The following is a 21,053-nucleotide window of genomic DNA, read 5'->3' as shown; positions in this document are numbered from 1 at the left end:
TTGACAATTTGTGTTTTAAAGTTACTCAGCTTTAACTTTTTGAATCTGACTATCTGTCATGAAAGAATGACTAAATACAGCCTTTATTATTTCTGTTTCTCTCTCACATTTTGCAGTCTCTTCACTTGCACCTGGCACATTCTGTAGATGTAGGACTCACAGCAGAGACCTACAATACACAAATGGCCAGGCAGGGAGGTAAGATCCGGTTCTGTCCTGCCTGAGAAGAACATCAGAGGTATAGACCCATAAGGTTATGAAGGATGCCGGGTCACCTAGTCTAACGCCTGCCAAGAGGCAGGATTGGATGGTTTAAACCCAACCAACTCAGGCGGTTTCCAACCTTTGATGAAAGCCTCCAGGGAAGGAGCTTCCACAGCCTCCCAAAGGCAGTCTGTTCCACTGTCCACAAGTTTTTCCTGAGGTACGTCCCCTCCTGGCGACCTGGCTTAACCCCACGACCACATTTTCAGTGTAGATACATAACCCATTAAACGTTATCCAGCCACACATTTCACAAGGATTACAACAACCAGCGTGCTGTCGGCTCACAGGCTGCCCTCCGGTGAGCTATGATGTGGATATCCAACCCAGGGGATCCCTGTGAAACTACATTCCCCTGTGCACTTTGTTAGTTGGCAGAAGTCCCAGTGTCATATGAGCCACCGAGCTGAAAAAACAAATCAGTGCATCCGCAGCTTCTGAATTTGGGGTTTCAGGGCTAGGTCCACAAGAGGAGGCAGGTGCCGAGGGCTAGCATTTAGGAACCACCGTGAGCATCAAAACCCTGGCTCAGCTGGCCCCTAGCGCCATAGGTGGCTAGATATCTACCGTTGAAGCACTGTAGGAGCCGGCCTGTCTGCCAGACAACGGACGCACAGCAGCCTCAGTGTAGGCAGACATCTCACTCCTCCCCACCACGGGATCCTCACGCTTCCCTGATGATCTCGCCTGCTGGATTGAGCCCTGGAGCATGCTTAGAGTGCACCCATCCCCACCCCATGCCTCCCTTCAAGCCCTGAGTTCCGTGGTCAGGGTATGCAACCAAACACCCCCGGAAGGTGTTTTTTCCAATCCAAAACAGGAACTCCGAAGCCTTTTTTAGGCAGCATGTGTCTGATGTCGTGTGTGCTGTCCCAGGCAGATCAGTTGTTATACTGCCGTGGGACTATCATCAGGACAAGACCAGGTGCACGGAGCAAGGATCTTCCACCATAAGCTAGCTTCAGCTGGGGACATGGCCCGGCTTGTCTACACAGGGAATACAGCCAGTATAAATGCACCACTCTCGCTAGACTGGGAAAACTCCCCATGTGGAAACATTTATTCTGGACCCAGAGTGCCATTTTCTGCTTCAGCTTATATTGCTTTGAAAGTGATGCCGGCTACACTGGGAAAAAGCCAGCTTCATCCAGCATGGGAGGGTCCAGATGGGGCATTACACCGGTGTAACCGCTGCAGTGTCAGGATGCTGGTAACATTCCCCGTGTAGACAAGCCCTTGACTAGGGAAAGGGCTGCGTTTAGGTCAGGCTCACCCAAACCAGATCACTTTCCCCAACTCCGCCGTCACTGCTGAGTGAGACCGGGCCAGGCAGGGCAGGGCTCTCATTGGTTGTTGTTAGACGGCCCCGCCTGAGTGTCTCTCTTCATCTTCTTCACTGCCTCATTCCCGCACTCTTATTTCTGCTCCACTTCACTGAACAGATTGAGCTCTGTGTAGCTATCGCCAACAGGCAGGTTTTCCAATCCTTTAATCACCCTCACGGCTCTTCGCTGACCCCTTCTGGTTTATCAACTTTCTTCGTGAATTGTGCACGCCAGACCTGGACACAAGGTTCCAGCGGTGGTCAGCACCAGTGTCAGATACAGAGGTAAAATAGCCACTCTACTCTGGGTTACCCTGTTCGTATAGCCAGGCATCATAGTAACCCTGTTAGCCACAGGCTGTCTGTTTATCCTCTCCACAGTCCCTTAGTTCATGGTTCCTGCACAAAGGTCACCTTGGTGTTTGAGAAGGGCACTTGAACCTGACCTCAATGGTTCGTGACATGTAGTAGATGAAAGCTTGTCTCTCTCAATAGAAGATATCACCTCACCCTCTTTGTCTCTCTAATACAACGCTTCATGCATTTCTCCCAAGAGAGTTTGCCCAGGATTATCCTTTCAAGCACCAGCCCATTGAGTTCTGTCTATAGTGACCAGGGGTTCCCGGAGAATTTATTCTTACCTCACCTTTTAGCAAGCAATACCACAGTCACCACAAATGGCTGTAAGCATCAGCAAGACTTGAACTCAGGTCTGCGGGTTACCTAGGGAGATGACAGCACCACACAGCCACAAGTGAGTAACCCGCTACAGCCCACAATCTACAGGGGCTGTATGCCACACTAAATTCCACCCCATGTGATTGGCCTGACAGTGGTCTGGGCTCCTGGACACTATATATGCCCATGGGGCACACCAGGAAGTGTCCAGGGAATGAGGAAGAGCCCAGCTAGCTGCTGCGACCGCCCTGCCTCTCTGTGCCTGAACCCCTGGTACCAACCTCAGCTCTGACTTAGATGCTGACCCCTGGGATCCCAGCTGGGACGCCGATGCCTGTTTTTGACTCTCGGCCCAATCCCTGGCTCAATCTTCAGCTCTGACCCTGGGTTTCGCTCTGATTCTGATATGGGCTCTGACCCCCAATCTCCTTCCACTAGTCCCGGCTACCTATGCCCAGGACCCTGACAGCTTGCCTGGACCACCCCTAACACTTGTTGAAGGCTGGACCTTTGGAGCATGGAGGCAGAGGATTGCCCCCTAACCAGCATGTTCTGGGGGGCATGAGAAATGCCTCACAGGGGTTGACAGCCCCCAGAGGGAACTTCCCATGTGGCAAATGCAAGCAGGGCAACTTAGACCAGCACTAAATGGAGGAGTCGGGTTGCATCTTGTCCCCTGAAGGCCTTCAAATGGACCCCGAGGAAGGTGAACGCTGTTTAGACCAAAGCAGCCCCCCGGGGCATCGAAGAACTGCAGTGCCTCCTTGGGTTTGCTAATTTTTATAGGCGCTTCATGCCTGCCTTTTTAAAGCAGATAGCACCACTGACAATGCTCCTCCACAAGCATGTCCTTCTTCATCTGCTCTCTGGAGGCTCAAGTGTTTGACCAACTCAAGATGGCCTTCACCACTGCTCCAGTCCTGACCAATCCTGAGCCAGTGCAGGCCTTTGTTGGTGAGACCGGTGCACGTAGTGTTGCAATTTGGACCAAGGATCTGGCCCCTGACAGCACCTGCTCCCTTGTGGCTTTTATTCTCGGGGACACACCTCAATGAAGGAGATTCTAGCAATCAAAGCTGCCTTTGGGGAATGGCCCCAGCACCTTGAAGGTGCCCGACACCCAATACAGGTATACACAGATCATAAAAGTTTGGAGTATCTCTGCAGGGCAAAGGTGCTGAACCAAAGACAGCTTTGATGGCCCCGCTGTTCACACACTTTAATTTTACCAGCACCGATCAGGCAGGAGCCCAGACCAAGGCACCCAACACCCTGTTCCAAAAAGGGGAACACTCCTAACCCTTACCACACTCAGCTGATGTGCATCCACAAGCCCAATAATCTCCTGTCCTTTATCTAATCGGTTGCAAAGGAGGTGCCCATTAGCCCCCTAACACCTTCAAAAAGTCCCTGGATTTTAAAATCAAGCTTCTCTTATCAGCCAAGCACACAATCATCCTCACAGAGACACCTGCCTGGGGAACAGCATTAAAAGGGCTAATGTAAGGCACTGGGGGACTGAAACCCAGATCTATAGAGAAAGCAAGCCACCCACATACCACCATAGCCACTGGTAATTTGGCTACACTGGCTAACACACAATCTGCAGTGGTTGAACACCAGGGGATGTTCCACCTCAAGTGATCTGACGGACAGTGCTCTTAGCAATCCCTGATTGGCTCCCTGACCCTATATAAATCCAGGGGGTGTAACAGGAAATGTTTGGTGACCAAAGAGAGGCTGTCTCAGCAGTGATTTTGGGCTGAGAGAGAGGGACTGCTGGCTAGGCAGGGTGAGATGGAGGAGAGAAAGGAAACTGAAGCCAGGCTACAGCATGAGGCTAGGGAAAGCACTGAGGAAGGCCAGATGCAAGCAAGGAAAAAGAACAGGGTAGATTCCCTGGAACCAGAAGAGGGAGCAGCACACAGGAGGGCAGGAAAGGGAAATGGGGGATAATGACCTACTAGTAAAATCCCTAGGTAAGGACCTAACGCTGGGGGCTATCAACCCCTGAGAAGGGCAGAGTGGGTCAAAGAAGTGCTGGAGCTACAGCAAGAGCTCAGACACTGTCTGCTGGAGACCAGGAGTGGGATGTAAAAGCAAAGAGCAGGTAGAGAAACTCCTGCAGACAAAGGTGGCAGGTAAAATAAAAATAGGCTGTCAGCTCCCCAAATTCCTCCCAGAAACAAGAGGGGTCGTGTGTGGGGTGTCACTTGAACTGTCAGGACATACAGAAGGAATAGGGGGAGATAAGGTTATTAACTAGTGAGGCTAATTAGCAGAAGAGGTGAGAGCAAGTGCTCAACACCTGTGCTGGCTACACTTTAATTGAGGGATGTGAGCAGTATCTTCAGGGTTTGGGATATTCTGGACCGAGTCCTACATTCCTCTTTCTGTGACATGCTGGAGCTGGCAGAGATTTGGTTGTGCAGCAAATAATTCCAAAGGAAAAACACAGCCCAGGAAGTGCAGAGGTGACCATTCCTGTGTTGATTGGGAGGAAGGGACAGAACAAAACTGTTGTAACTGGAGGAAAGTGCAGCTCAATGTATGGAGGGCGCACTGAGGCCAAGTGAGCTAGAGAAATAAAAAAAAAAACCCTCAAGTTACTCATATCTCCTAACAGCTTCTGCACTGGAGATGCCTTTCCCCACATCAGATTCTCTCTTGGGTATTAGCCTGCAACAAGTTAATGGGAAGTAATGAGTGACATGGGGCTGAAAGGGGATAACACACTAATAGAAACAGATTCATTGCATTAATGATCAAAGTAATAACAAAATGAGAATTATAATTAAAGCTGCTGTAAAATACCTGCAGGCTAGTAATCTGTCAGTAGAACAGCTTCATACTTTCCTCAGTGAAGGCAATAGGACAGTTAAAGAACAGCAGTGACTATTTTCAGCTGGAATACCCACAGCTTAATAGCAGATGGACAGGAATTAAAGATACATATTTATGTGAAAACAGAGGCTAAAATAATAGACATGGAGACTTGACTACCAGAAAAACTAGACTATAAAAATCCCAGTGTATGCTCTATATAGACATGATAGAGAAATAGAAAAGGGTGGACGTGCCTGCGCCTTCACTAAGGAGAAACTGGACTATCTTGATGCATAGATTAAAAAGCTAAAGATCGAGTATAATGCTACTGAGATACCAATACACAACAATTCTGCATCTCTAAGGCTTTATAATGTGTATAACTCATGCAGGAAACTAGAGGCTGTGGACCTGAAAGAATTAATTGCAGATGTCACAGGCCCATTCATTAGCTGTGCTGAGCTGAGAAGTCTCAACAGATTGTGGGGAAGTAAGAAAAAAATGGAAACTGTCAAGAGCAAATCTTTGAAGAGAATAATGTAGTAATATGAAATGATGGCGCAACTACTGGCTTCAATACAGGTGATGGAAGCATCTCATGTCTGGATCTGGGACTAGCTTCTAGCATCATAGGGAGCAAATGCAGCTGGGAAACTAACAAGGGGAGGGAATGGTAGTGACCACTTCCTGAGATTAGCAACAGATTGAGGAGAAGGAAATACTGAAGATGAGGATAACAGCTCCGGTTGGAATCTTAAAATAAATCAATAAAAACGAACAGGAGAAATCTTTGGACCCAGAAGTGTGGAATTAGTGACTGAGCAATGTCTGAATGGAAATATTGAGGACTTGTAGAGTTATATGAATAAGGGAATCCTAAAGACAGGCAGCCTAGCTATTAATGACAACCAAAATTCTGGAAGGGACATGAAACTTCATGCTTCAGGGTTTGAGCCAATCTCTAAATATTAGAGATTAAGGGGAAAGCTCTATGGGGGGCAGATCATCTCAGATTTGCCTCCCATGGGGTTTTTGCATCTTCCTTTTAACCATCTGGCTCTGTCCACTGTCAGACAGGATATTGGACTAGATCAGTGATTTTCAACTGGTGCTCCGCAGAACCCTGGGGTTCCGCGGGAACACTGTTAGGGTTCCGCGAGAAAGTGACATCACGCTGCCGACAGCAGCTGTTCGCCGCACCGCTAAAAAAGGGAAGATGTCCCGGATTTTTCGGCAGAGGGTATCGAGTATGAGTGTAAAGGGTTCCGTGGGGAAATTTAATTGAGAAACCCTGGACTAGATGGACCTGGTGTATGATCCAGTCTGGCAATTCCTAAGTTCCTGCGGAAACAGGATACATAAAACTGGGGTCATTCAACTAAAGTATTGGAATATTTGAACTAGATACTAGCAGAACAGGACATATTTGACATGGTCTAGTGCAGTCCACAAGAGAACAGCCCTCCCACACTGAATTACTTAAATTATTTTTATATTGTTCACAGATCCATTCTGTTTCTACATCACACAATTCTCCATACACACCCAGAAGTTGGTACACAAGCAGAAAGTTCTTATGTTTTTTAACCAACGTTTTCTCATATGAACCCAAATAAAATGGTTGTTTCAGCCTGTGGGCAACAAATCATTTTATTTATTTATTTTATTAATTACTAGTTTGATTGCAAAATTGATTGAGAAAACCCTATTCTCAGCCCAGTTTAGGCTTAGTTCATTTGCATGGTGATGGTTTTTAAACTTTATAATAAGGGACCCACTTCAGCCTATCTCCCAGCTGACTAATTTTGAACCTCCAAACCTATTTTTTTTTTCCGCAAACATTGCCCAGTGTGACTTGATTCCTTATAAAATAAAGAAAAAAAAATCCCATGAGGGAAAATACTTCATATCACTGATCTTTCCACATCACAGGGCGTTATCCTGTTTGGAAATCTATTGGTCAATATTCCTGACCCTTCCTCATTTCTTCCAATTTGCGCCTCCGAGTGTCAATTACACGGCATGACAGTCTATTGCTCTGTTCTTAACCTCTGCTCTCTCCCAGACGTTAGCTACAGTGGATGTTATAGCTGCCACTTTCCAATCTTGATGCTCTTGGGTCTCTGTTGGTCATTATTCAGTATAACAGCCTATTTCTCATCTCTTAACATCTGCTATCATTTTACATTCCTTGTTCCACCATGGTACACTTTTCCTACCTGTAAGTAGTGTTGGTTTCCTAAGAATAGCTAGGTTGGCTGGTTCTGATCCCCTTATTAACACTACTACAGAATTCCTCAATATCGTCATTTATGCTTTGCTCACTCACATATTTCTCATTTTGGTTTCTAAAGATTTTCCAGTTGGTTACATAGCACAGAGATCTTTCATAGCAAAGTTCTTTCCTCACCATTTACATGGATGCCATCTAGTCTGTATTATACAGCTTTACCTCTTTCCTCTTCCCCTTGGTGGTCCCTTGGCAGTATGATTTCCCCTTTCCAGCCCTTCCATTTCTGCTGCTATTGATTTGTGCCTGGCACAGTGTCACCACACCTTTCCCCTTTCTTATGTCTTCTGCCCTCTAGATGGCTAAGAACATAACCTCTCATTTCTGACTTTCTGCTAGGTATGGTCTATTTCATATTATAGAGGCTAGGAAATGCTCAGTCAATTTTAATGGCACTAATGAGCCCACAGAGCCAAAGGTGTTAACATGACCCTGCCACTGTACATCATGAAATAGTTAAATATGGGTTGGAGTTTGGATTGCTTTGTCTCATGGCAAGCACATCAGAAAAACCTTGGAAAAATTTGGAAAAGATTAGTATAGAAGACATAAAGGACTTTGATTCAGGAATTGAGTGGTTCTACAAAACAATCTAAATTAAACTTACCTAAGTGCTCTTTTCAGAGACAGGCTATTGGTTTGAATGCCTTCTTTTGTCAGAGTCCTTACGGGGGAAGGTGGAGTTAGCTGTGGTCTTAGATTTTTACTTGGCTGTGAATTTAGTGGTCACTTTTCCTGCTTGTGACAAAACAAACAGAATAGGGGAGAAGAGAGAGGATAGCAAAGATGTGGGAATATGGCTTTTTATTGACGTTCATGGGATTTGAGGCAGCTGGTCCGTGGACAAATGCTTTGAGCTGCCAAGTTGGATGTGGCTGCTCTTGCTCTGTCTGGGTTCAATTCCCCAGTCTGGGACATCTCTTATTGGTCTGGGCAGGGTCTTCTACTTCACTGGTCATTCTGAGGCTGGGCAGGGCTGGATGGCTGCCTCCTTGTGCCAATGCCTTGCGATGCAGTTGGACTCAGAATCTGGTCAAAAGAGATGGACAGTGAAATGCAGTAAAGTCGGGGGAGGAGGGGCGTGAAGAAAATGATGAAGAAAACAGGCCACATGAATTCAGAGCCACCTTCGTGAGCTGAGGGCAAACAAATAGTCTGTGTTTTAATACAGCTAAATGTAAACGTATGCATCTAGGAAAAAAGAACATGGGCCAAACGTGCAAGGTCCGGCATTCTGTCCTGGGAAGCAGTGATTCTCCACCACTGTCAATTTTAAAATCAAAATTGTGTATTTTGATAGTTCTGCTCTCGTTGAAAAGGAATTATTTTGGGAACGCTGCATGGCCTGTGTTCTGCAGACTATATGGTCTCAGTCATCGCCTATGGCCTTGGTATCTATAAATTATCTCTAGGAACAACTTCCAGGGGAATGTGAGAGCTTCTCCATCATTTGGAGTCTTTAAATACAGTTTGGATATCTTTCTGAAAGGTACCCTTCTTTTCACCATAGCTTTCTGGGATTCATTCAGGAATCACCAGCTGAGGTTCATGATTTTGAAGGAGGTGATTACCCTAATGGCCTCTTCTGGTCTTAAAATGTTTGAATCTATGGACAGTTAACTGAAAGCAATAGTCCATATTCCTCTCTAACTTAAACTGGTGTAAAAGAGAAGTCATGTAGTTGAGGTGAATAGATTCAAGTCAGTGTAAACCTCATCTAGGTAAGAAATGTTGAGCTCTTTATCACATATGTATCATATGATTGATGGAGTTTTGATGTGTTTTAAAGTGTCATTATTTGGGATTGATGTATAAATTGTTATGGAACAGTACTTTTGTGTGAAGCTTTTCACATACTTGTGTATTCAGAAGGCATCAATGCCCCTCCTATTGGATTAACACATAACTCCCATGTTCTTGGTCTGGAGCTGTAGTCAGGGTTTTGACACACGTCCACTAAAAAATGTGCCAAGGCTTCCAAATGGTTATCACATTTTATCAACGTTTAGACAGTAGCAAATTCTCTGGATTCATAGCAACACCTAGGGATGAAAATCCCAGCTGACTCTTCCAAGCCCTTTGTGCTAACCTGTTTGCAGTTACCGAGAAATTTGGGAGTTCAATAACTGATGTATAAACACAGCACCAGAACTCTTCGATGGACGGATTCTAAACTTTGTCTTTGTTTAATATATCCCATTGGTGATAGAGGATCTATAATTAGTCCCTTTGGGTATTAATTCAAAACAACATTTATTACATCATGTCCCCTGAAATGTTGCTAGTTAGTTTTCAATGGCATGGACCAAACTGCTCCTTGGTGCAACTCCTCTCATTTCACTGTGGTCGCACCAGTGACGTGTCTGAACCAGCATGCTTTTATCACAGACATTTTGATCCAGGTTTTGATCACACATACACAGCTGGAGTAAGCAGAATTAGTCCATATTTACACCAGAGTGACTGATTTGAGAATCTGGGCCATTGTGCACATTCAAAGTTCTCCAGCATCTCAAAATAGGAATGTGTCATAAAAAACGAATCTCAAAAGGAGAACACAGAAGAAGCGGTGACTGTTTTGCTTCCATTGTAACCAAACTGTGCTGCACTTGGACTAGAGGCAAATGCACCAGACACTGTACATACACACACAAACACACACAGTCCTGGCATTTCATTGCCAAACACAGGGCCAGTGTTCTAAAGCTATTTATTTGCCTAAAGATGCATATAGTAACCTAGTGAGATTTTCAAAAGCAATGGGGGGTAGATTTAGAAGAGTACATAACCTCCTAAGTACTACTCTAAGTGCCTAAATCCCAGAATCAGGCCCCAATGAGATTCTCTAAACCCCTGATCAGCTGCCCCCAAACTCTGTAGGTGCCGAGGCCAAATTTTTTGCAGTAAAAGTTCCCTAGGTGCCTACATTTCTGCTTCTGGATATGGGCACTGCAATCTCAGGCCAGACATCCCAACGTTTATCTCCCAGAGCAATGCATGAACCATGGGAAGATAGATGTTCCTCTGCCTATTTCCCCTGCAGTGTCCGAGCTCACTTACCAGTTTGGGTCCCACAAGCCAGCTCTCCCAAAAAGGTGGGGACTTCCTCAGTCTGTCCAGTTGGAGCGGTTCCACTCTGGCTGAAAAATGGAACAGTCATTGGGCCAGAGAGAAAAGATAAGATTGAGTAAGAACAGCCACAGTGGCTCAGACCAACAGTCCATCTAGCTCAGTCTCCTGCCTTCCGAGACTGGCCAGTACCAGATGCTTTAGAGAGAATGAACAGAACAGGGCAATTTTGAGTGATCCACCCCCTGTCTTCCAGTCCTAGCTCCTGGTAATCAAAGGCTAAAGGACACCCAGAGCATGGTGTTGTGTCACTGACCATTGAGGCTAATAGCCATTGACAGACCTATCCTCCGTGATATTAGCTAATTCTGTCTTGACCCAAGTGATATTTTTCACCTTCACTACATCCCCAGGAAACAAGCTCAAAGGCTGACTGTGAGTGGTGTGAAAAAGTGCATCCATGTCTTTGTTTTAACCCTGCTGCCTATGAATTTCATTAGGTGACCCCCGGTTTTTGCATTTTGTGGTTGGGTAAATGCCTGTAGGGTCTGGTGGTTGGCCCACTTCCCTGGGAGATGAGAGCCCGGAGTTCCAGACTGCCTCCTTCAATGACTTTTTTGTTATTTATCTTGCCTCTCTTAGAGTTTGAAAATCCTTTTTACTCTAAATCTTTTGTTTTTCTGCTGAAAGTTAACAATACTGTGGGTTAAGAAGGCTGTCAGGGTTACTGTATTTGCCACTGGTCACTGAAGGAAAGAAGTACAGGTGTTGAACAATTTAGGCCCACCGGGTAAGCACGGTGGATACACGGAGAGCTGTAACCTGGAGTCTGGGCTAAGATCCAGACACCAGAGCGGACGCACTCAGAGAGGGATGACAGAAGTGCAGCTCACCTTGCAACTATGATAACTTGGCATCCTTGTGAGTGTCAGCAATGGTTTATGGCCTGCCATGGGACTGAGCCATGCAGGAGAGCAGCTCAGGGCTCTGTACTGGAAAAGGTCGCTCTTCAGTACTTTCATGGTCTTCCTTCACCTGGTCCAAAGTCCATTGACCTGAGTGGGGCAGAGTTAGGCCAGCACTGAGCCCTTTGTAAAATATACGTTAGGTAGTAAATGTTCCCCACAGTATTTTGTTCAACCTTTTCATCCAGAAAAGGGCTGGGCTTTTCAAAGAAGGCTGAGACAGTGAGGATCCTAACTACTGTTGATTTCAACAGGACTTCATCATCTAACTTTCTTAAATGCCTTTGAAAATCCCAGCCAGGTTTTCTATAAATTCCTTTATCAGAATAAGCAATCCCACAGCCTAGAACACCCCTGTGAAGGAAGTTCTTTTTGGTTTTTCTGTTGGTGTGTTCAGCTCATTTTTTATCATATTCAGCCTAAACTTGCTCTTTTCCAGCTAACTCCACCTTGACTAATTCCTCTCCCCTACACAACGGACACAGTATCAGGACTCCACATAGTTGTTGCGTCACCTGGTGAGTCGTTATATCTCAGTTCCCAAAGTTCTCTGTCCTATACAGTCTGTTAAAAAAAATCCAGTTCTGCAATATATAGCTGCTTTTTCATGCTGGCTAGTCCCACCATTAAGGATGGGCAAACCATCATATCTGTAATAAAACCGTTCATATACTTTATTCCCTAGAGTGAGCTTCCTGGCTAGGCAGCAGTTTAGCAAAAAGGCCTGGGGGTTACAGTAGATAAAAAGATGGACATGAGTCAACAGTGTGCCCTTATTGACATCAAGGGTAATGGCATATCAAGTTGCATTTGTAGAAATATTGCCAGCAGATCGAGGGAAGTGATTATTCCCCTCTATTTGGCACTGGTGAGGCCACATTTAGAGTACTGTATCCAGTTCTTGGCCCACAACTACAGGAAGGATGTGCACACATTGGAGGGAGTCCAGCAGAGGGCAACAAAAATGATTACGGGGCTGGAGCATATGATTTATGAGGTGAGGCTGAGGGAACTAGGCTTGTTTAGTCAGCAAAAGAGAAGAATGAGGGGGAATTTGATAGCAGTCTTTAACTACCTGAAAGGGGGTTCCAGGGAGGGTGGAGCTAGGCTGTTCTCAGCAGTGGCAGATGACAGAACAAGGAGCAATGGTCTCAAGTTGCAGTTGGGGAGCTTTAGGTTGAATATTAGGAAAACATTTTTCACTAGGGGGGGTGGTGAAGCACTGGAATGGGTTATCTAGGAAGGTGGTGGAATCTCCATCCTTAGGGGTTTTAAGGCCTGGCTTGACCAAGCACTAGTTGGGATGATTTAGTTGGGGTTGGTCCAGCTTTGAGCAGGGGGTTGGACTGGATGAGCTCCTGACGTCCCTTCCAGCTCTATGATTCTATGATTTGGTCTGTTCTTCCTCCGCTTTCTTTGATACAATATAAAGAAAAACCCTGCAGAAAAGACAGAGGCTTCCTGTTCCACTGTGGATAATGGATGAAAGAGTCATTTGAGAAGACGGAGAAAGAAAGAATGAAAGAAAAGGACTCTAGACCTGTTCAATTGTGCGAGGGTGGGTCTGCGGGCAGGTGCTGGATGCAGTGGGGGGTGTGGGTGTGAGTGGACTCGCTAGAGAGAGTTGCCAGAGTGCCATGGGGGAAGGGAGCTGGCTGGGAAGGCTGGCCAAAGTGGACGTGAGGGGATCCAGTTAGGGGAGGCAGAACACAAGGCTGGACACAAGGCTCTTGTTCTTGTTGTACAGGGGGCTAGGAGTTCAACTAAAACTAAATTTTGCATAAGCCCTTATTTACACCATCCGTTATGAATTATTCCTCCAGGGGCAACTGAGGCATAGAGAGCTGAGGTAATTCAGTTGCGTAGCTGAGCTTAGATCACAAGAGCTTCAGGTGACTTGACGTCCTCTCTATAACTCCTGCTGCCTGGCTGCCCTTGTTATCATTGTACATGGGGATTGTCAAGGCAGTCGAAGGGAGTTAGGCCCCCAATACGTGTATGCCTTACTCTCCCTTAGGGTCCTTTGCAAATTTCAGCTTTCATAGTTCTGAAAGTCAAGAGAAGCCCAGGGCCTGGAAGATGCCAAGAGAGACCCAGGGACAGAATTACAAAGGGGTTTAGGCATCTAAAGAAGCTGACAGTTGCCTTGTGGGATTTGCAGTAACACCTCAGTAAATTAAGTGCCCAATTCCCATTGGATGCCCATGGGATTTAGCTACCTGACAGATTTAGGAGCTTTGGGAAATCCAAGTATATACCTGTCCCACCTTTAGGTGCCCAAATCCCTTGGTAATCCCAGCCCACAAAAAGCCCAGAAGCTGGGCTGGAGTCAGGAAACCCTGGGGGATATCCTAGGGCCTGGGCTGGGCAGGGGGTCAGACTAGAGGAGCAGAACGGCCCCTTTTGACTTTAAAATGGATGAGTCTATAAAGTTTTGCCTCTGGGCCTCTGCTTTTGAGCTGTTCAGGTCTGTCGGGAGTGAGTCTCACAAGCCCTTAGGAAATAGACATGGGTAAATCACCTTCCCGCAGCATCACTCCTTTAATACCAGTGACGCTGAAAGCCAGCTACACACTGCTCAGCTGCAGAGAGCAACAGGTCGGAGTCTAGTTCTGTCAGGTCATGCTCAGAGTGAGGGGTGAGATGACGCTTACACACTTGTGTCCTTGGCGTCTAGATAGATAGATAGATAATGACCGAAGAATCCTGGAGCTGGACGACCGGAGTCATCACCTCTTGGGGAAAAATCCACAGAGGCCAGTACAGTAAGTGTGCTATTTCTATTAAATATATGTGTGGGGATTAGCATACAAGGGACATTTAAAGAACACAAATCAGAATTGTTACTCAAACAACTAGAGACAGTCAGAAGAAACAAAAATTTCTCTTTTTGAAAATGTCAACTTTTCATCAGAAACCCCAAACCCATGCTTTTTTCTCCTTTAGGCAAATGAAAACTTTCAGATGAAGAGTGTAAATTTAAGAGGAAAACCAAACAGGGATTGCTTGTTGAGTATTCAGTTTTCCAACATAACAGATTTTCAATGAAAACAGACACGGTGAAAAAAACGCTGTTTTGCTGTAAACCCAATTTTCCATCCAAAAAAGCAACCAACCAACCGACCAAAATTTAACTGAAAATTTCCAACCAGACTTAATCTTCAAACAAGGGTGGGGAAACTTTAATGTTGTCTAATAACACCATAACTGGAAACCCATTGATTCGGTTGCATCTGTTTGATTTCTGTTTCAAAGGAAAGTAAAACTGAGTAACGGCAAAGCTGATACCCACAGAATATGTGTTACAGGGACTAGGAGCTTTGAACCCAGTTTCAGAATTGAACACAGCAGCCAGATCTGTCTATCCTGACATGGAGCTTAGATGGACAGGGAGGAGGTCACTGGGACTAGAAACCTCTTTGTCTAGCACCATAACCAGGCTCCATCTCTGCTGACAGCTGAGCACACAAATACTGTAACTAGGTGCACAGAATATACACATAATAATACACAGCCCGTCCCACAAAGAGCTCACAGTCATAGTAGACCAGGCAGAGAAAGGGAGGGAGGGAAAGAGTCTCCCAGGGAGGGGAAGTGACTGGCTGAAGGTTATACAGCAGGTCAATGGCAGAGCCAAGAACAGAACCCAGGTGTCCCGATTGCCACTGACCCGCAGAGCACAGACACAAAGTCACAAAAGGAAACGATACAGCCCAGCAGTAACTGAGCCATGCCACTAACCATCGTCACACAGCTTTGTAAGCGTGACTGGCACTGGGGGCCATAAATCAATGTGTGAATTGGCATCAGGCTGGCTATGTGGAATCATCACAGCCGAGTGGCCATGTCGGACGCTGGGTGAGTCCATGTCATATTTCCCTGACAATGGGACTGAGGCTGTGCTGGTGTTTTACAGTTTCTGTTCCAGGCCCAAGCTGTAGCCTGCTGTTGGTCACAATAGAGGGACTTTCTTTGCTAGGACTGTTGGATTTGGCGTGTACCTTGTTCCATCTTCTTAATGCATTTTATCAAGCCAGGTCGTGGCTCAGATCTTCACAGGTGTGAACGGACCCAGCTTCCAAGATGTGTGTGAATTGACATCAGTGGGATAACGCACCGGACTAGTCGTTTCATTCTCCGCAGTGAGGAGCCCTCACCGCTCCTGCTCAGTGGGTGTCATCAGGGCTGTGTTCTGACAGTCACATTGCCAGTTATTATGGAGAGAGGAATCAGGGTCATTCTCTCGGTCACTCTAATCCTCACCGTTGCCCTTCTCCTTCCCTCTGCAGGAAGGACACAATGTGCTGAGTAAGAAAATGTCCAACCGAACCACTGTGACCGAGTTTCTTCTCTTGGGATTCTCTGAGGTGCGGGAGTTGCAGATTTTACACTTTGTGGTGTTTCTAGTGGTTTACCTGGCAGCCTTGATGGGGAACCTTCTTATCATCACAGTCATAGCCCTCGACCGCCACCTTCACACCCCCATGTACTTCTTCCTGATGAATCTGTCCATCCTAGACATTGGCTTCATCTCTGTCACTGTCCCCAAATCCATGGCCAATTCCCTCATGAACACCAGGTCTATTTCTTACTCTGGATGCATTGCCCAAGTCTTTTTCCCCCTCTTATTTATGGGAACAGATATTTTCCTTCTCACTGTCATGGCGTACGATCGCTATGTCGCCATCTGCCAGCCACTGCACTACGAGAGAGTGATGAACAGGGGAGCTTGTGCCCAAATGGCAGCTGGGGTCTGGGCCAGCGGTATTCTCTATGCTGCCCTGCACACTGGGAACACATTTGCAGTATCCTTCTGCAGAGGCAACAAGGTGGATCAGTTCTTCTGTGAAATTCCTCAGCTACTCAAGCTCACCTGCTCTGACTCCTACCTCACTGAAACGGGGGTCATTCTCTTTAGTGTGGGCTTAGTCTTATGCTGCTTTGTTTTTATAATTGTGTCATATGTTCAGATCATCACCACAGTGATGAGAATCCCGTCTGAGCAGGGCCGGCACAAAGCCTTCTCCACTTGCCTGCCTCACCTCACTGTGCTCTCCTTGTTAGTTTGCACTGGTTGCTTTGCCTACCTGAAACCCCTCTCCAGCACGACGTCACGGCTGGATCTCGTGGTGGCTGTTTTCTATTCCGTGCTGCCTCCAGTGATGAATCCCATCATCTATAGCATGAGAAACAAGGAGATCAAAGCTTCCCTGCGGAAACTGACAGGGTGGAGGTTATCCACTAAAAATTAAAGGTCCATCTTTTTCCTTTGACTGTGATTTCATTCTGTGTTTGTATGAAAAATGAGTGTCCTGTAGCACCTTAAAGACTAACAAATTTTTGTGGGCATAAGCTTTCATGGGCTGCAACCCACTTCGTCAGATGCATGAAATAGAAATCAGATAGGTGGTATATATAAATATACATCCAAGGGTAAGGAACAACAATGGGGAGGGCAACTGATAACAAAGTCCATTCAGTTAGAGTAGATGAGGCCTATTCACAACTATTGATTAGAAGGTGAGAATGTGTGAACAGTGACAATTACTTTTTGTAATGAGATAACCATTCCAAGTCCCTATTGAGACCCTGTCTGATTGTGTCAAGTTTGCAGATGAGTTCCAGCTCTGCAGTTTCTCACTGAAGTCTGTTTTTAAAGTTTTTTTGTAGATGTATGGCAACTTTCAAGTCAGCTACAGAGTGTCCTGGGAGATAGAAGTGTTCTCCGACTGGTTTATGGATGTTACTATTTTTATGTCTGATTTGTGTCCATTTATTCTTTTGCGTAGTGACAGTCCAGTTTGGCCAATGTACATGGCAGAGGGGCATTGCTGGCACATGACGGCATATATTATATTAGTAGATGTGCAGGTGAATGAGCTCCTGATAGTGTGGCTGATGTGGTTAGGACCTGTGATGGTGTCACTAGAGTCAATGTGCGGGCAGATTTGGTAACGTGGTTTGTTGCAGGGATAGGTTCCTGGGTTAGTGTTCTTGTTATATGGTGTATGGTTGCTGGTGAGTATTTTCTTCAGGTAGGGGGGCCGTCTGTAAGCAAGGATAGGCCTGCCTCCCACAGCTTGAGTGAGTGAGGGATCATCTGCTAGGATAGGTTGTAGATCTTTAATAATGTGCTGGAGAGATTTTAGTTGGGGCTATAGGTGATGGCCAGAGGTGTTCTGTTTTCTTTGTTGGGTCTGTCCGGTAGTAAGTTTGTATAGAAATGTGATCAATGGGTGACATTAATGTCTCTGTGAGAATATGCTTTGCAATCTCTTTAGATGCAAAGGGGTATTTTCACTGGCAAAAATGCAGACAAGCTCAAGTCAATGAAGTTACGGTAGATTTACACTAGTGGAAATGAGATTGTAATCTATTTATCTATCTATGTTTCTAACTCAGGTTTTTGTACTGCCAACCATCCCCAAGGTATCTGAGCTTCTTCCACATCAAATCAGTAGACAGATCAAAGTGTAGTGAACTTCCTGAGGTCTCTGGGTCTTCTCCTTTTCGGTGTACAAATCTCTGATTGGGTTGTGATGGCGGTTGGTTTATTGTTTGCTTGTGTCATTGGGATATGATGGCATGAAATCCTAAACTCTGTGCTCTCATATCTATGGAATTATTGGCAAGGGAGGGGTCACATAGTATCCAAGTCTTGTGGGCTTTAAGAATAAAGTGTCTGTGGTTAAGAACCCTTTTACTCAGCCTGTGTTCCTTGTTTTCCTGCCACATTTTGCCCAAAGGGGTTAAACTAGAAGCCAGACCCGGGTTTTGAGGTCTAGAGCATATGGACGGTGGCCTCCCATGGTCAAAGGAAGGACATTGGACAAGAAGGCTCAGATCGGGAGTGTAACCTAGAATCTCGGAGCTAGCAAAAAGGGCTAGACTCTACCGAGACCCAGTTGACTTAGAAGCCCTTGAAACCAGTGATGTGTCCTCTCACAACAGACTGGTTATGGTACAGTCATGTCCCAGGCCAGGTTGTAACAGTTAGCCTGGCTGGTTTTTGTTTTCTTAGATTTTATCAATTGGCCAATTTTTTAGACCAGGGAACCGTCACTGCACATTTCCAGATGAAAAATCCTTTTTTTCCCCCCAAAATTGAATTTGGGAGTGGAAGGGGGTGTTACTGGGGACTGTGCCTTTAAGGGCTGAGCTACCCAGACAGAAATCCTGGGCAACACTGAGAAGCTCTTGTGGCTATGCCCAGCCAGTTGGAACTGGACATAGGGGCACTCACCTTAAACACTGAAAATCACAATTTTCTCCCGGAAAATGTTGATTTTGTGAACAGGCATTTTACACTGGAAAATTGTTCCAGTGGCAGATTCCCAATCACCTTCACCAGAACTCATGGAAGACACAGCGAGCTAGTGTACTGACTCCAAGGGGAACACGATGGGCACTTTGCTGGGATGTAGCGTCTAGGCATACTCAGGCCGAGAGCAGAAATATTCCCCTTCGGAGGAAAGTGTCCACACGACAGAAATGGGCCCAAGCCCAGACGCTAATGCATGCTGGGATCCCAAATGCCTCAAAGTTCAAGGAAGGAGCTTTGGGATCTGAGGTGCTGGATCTGCCCCGTCTCTACAAACCCTTCCACTAGCTGGATGGGCAGATGATGTCACCATTGCTGGTTGACCCACATGGCCCCAAGCTTTGACTATCTGCTTGGGTCGAAAAGGCCAGCGGTGTAGATGGGGCAGCGCAGCCAGGTCCTGGTCTAAGAGTGGAAGAGCCATGAGATGGCACCCTGGGGCTGACAGGGCAAGAGGCCAAACACCTGAGGCGGGTGCTTTCTGAAAGGGGACGTGGAAACATTGGCCCTTAACTTAACTTAAATATCTCCTTTCCTTCCTTGATGTTTATCCCTCTGATCTACTTATAGAAAGCAGTCCTATCTCCCTTCAGCCTTCATCTACTTAGCCTTAACAAGCCAAGATCCTTAAGTCTCCTCTCATAAGGTAGGTTCTCCATTTTGTCCGATTAGCCTAGTAGTCCTTCTGTGCACCTCTTCCAGTTTGAATGAAATTTTCTTAAACATGGACAACCAGATGCCTTTTATAATGGTACTAACATTTCCCTATCTCTTCTTGAAATTCCTTGCCTGATCCATCCCAGGATGTCATTAGCCTTTTTCATGGATAAATCATATTGGTGGGTCATAGTCATCCTGTGATAGACCAATAAACCCGGGTCTTTCTCCCATTCTGCTGCTTCCCACCAGTAGGTCCACGGTTCATAGCAAAAATTATTCTTGTTCTTTCTTCCCCATTTCTATTACTCCAGTTTTCAAGGTAATCCAATCTACTTGTGTGATATTCCAGGTCCCCCCCATTATGGTCATACTTCCCAATTTTGTGTCATTTGCAAATGTTGTTAGCACACTCCCACTTTTTCTGCCAAGCTCTTTAATGACAGATGTCAATATGATTGGTCTCAAGACTGAATCCTAAAGAACTCCACTAGTAACCTCCTTCCTGCCTGGCAATTCAGCTTTCATCATGACCAGTTGTAACCTCGCATTTAACCAGTTTCTTTCCCACCTTTCAATTCTTGTATTAATACCTATCTTCTCCAATGAGACCCAGGGGGACCCCACTAGACATGTCCTCCCAATATGAAAACTACTCTTTGAATATGGTCTTTCAACCAATCGTGCACCCACTGTGAATTTGGGCATCCCAGTATTCACACCCCACACACTACTGCAATAATATTTGTACAAAATATGCCTTGTGTGGTATCATTCGAAAATTGATAACACGCTAGTCAATAATATCATTAAGAAATGCATGTGATAATGATGGTGTGGAATTATGGATACTCACTGATATTATACTTTTCAGTCTGACTAAAAGAAGTTTAAAACCGGATTGTCAGGGTGAGTCCATAAACAGGTTTTCTCCACAAAAAGGATAAAAGTGTGCTCAAATTCAATGAACTATTCATTTGTATCAAAGGTTGGAGGAAGAAATAATTTGCATTGTACCAATCACCAGCAGGGCAGAAGGCAGCACGGAGGCTCTCCCAGACAGCCAGCAGGGAAAAGGGACTTTATCGGGGGATATGTTTCAGAAGAATACATTTCCTGAACAATAAAGAGAGGAGAATAGGAAAACCAATGCCTTGGAACCTGCAGGGATCCTGGCTGAATGCTAATTAGCCGTTGCTGGGAAAGGCATATCGGAGAGGAACCTACCTTGTACAAAGGCTCTAACATATTAAATTTGATCTTAGCTATTAGCACATGTATTTTTACTTTTGATTGTTTGTACCCCTGCTTGCCTGTATCCCTTCTACTTGGTATCACTTAATGAAGTCGTTTGTTTAATAAACGTATTTACTTTTATTACAAACCAATCCAATGCTGTGTTTGGAGGGAAGTGTGTCTTTACCCCAGTTAAATTAATAAGGTGTAATGTACTTTAACAGAGGAGAAGCCTCAATGTCTTCTGTCAATGTGATTATTCTGCTTTGTGAGCCCACATTTGGAGTATTGTATCCAGTTTTGGGACCCCCACTACAGGAAGGATGTAGACAAATTGGAGAGAGTCCAGCGGAGGGCAGAAGAGAAGAGTGAGGGGGGATTTTATCGTCGCCTTCAACTACCGGAAGTGGGGTTCCAGGGAGG

General features: G+C 45.6%; 1 protein-coding gene across 1 annotated transcript; it reads left to right on the top strand.

Annotated features, from left to right (window-relative positions):
* Window positions 1-15,732: 15,732 nt before the first annotated feature.
* LOC137157914 (olfactory receptor 14A16-like) lies at window positions 15,733-16,668 on the top strand. Its single transcript, XM_067555343.1, has one exon. It carries the CDS (start codon window positions 15,733-15,735, stop codon window positions 16,666-16,668), a length of 936 nt encoding a protein of 311 aa, XP_067411444.1.
* The last annotated feature ends 4,385 nt before the right edge of the window (window positions 16,669-21,053 follow it).

This window comes from Emydura macquarii, unplaced genomic scaffold (assembly GCF_026122565.2).
Source record: "Emydura macquarii macquarii isolate MOO-44397 ecotype Brisbane River unplaced genomic scaffold, CSIRO-AGI_Emac_v2 contig_1627, whole genome shotgun sequence".
In the NCBI taxonomy this organism is placed as follows: Eukaryota; Metazoa; Chordata; order Testudines; family Chelidae; genus Emydura; species Emydura macquarii.
This window is presented reverse-complemented; position numbering and strand designations above follow the sequence as displayed.

Coding starts and splice junctions, on each gene's coding strand:
- LOC137157914 (XM_067555343.1), top strand. CDS start 15,733: ATGTCCAACCGAACCACTGTGACCGAGTTTCTTCTCTTGGGATTCTCT.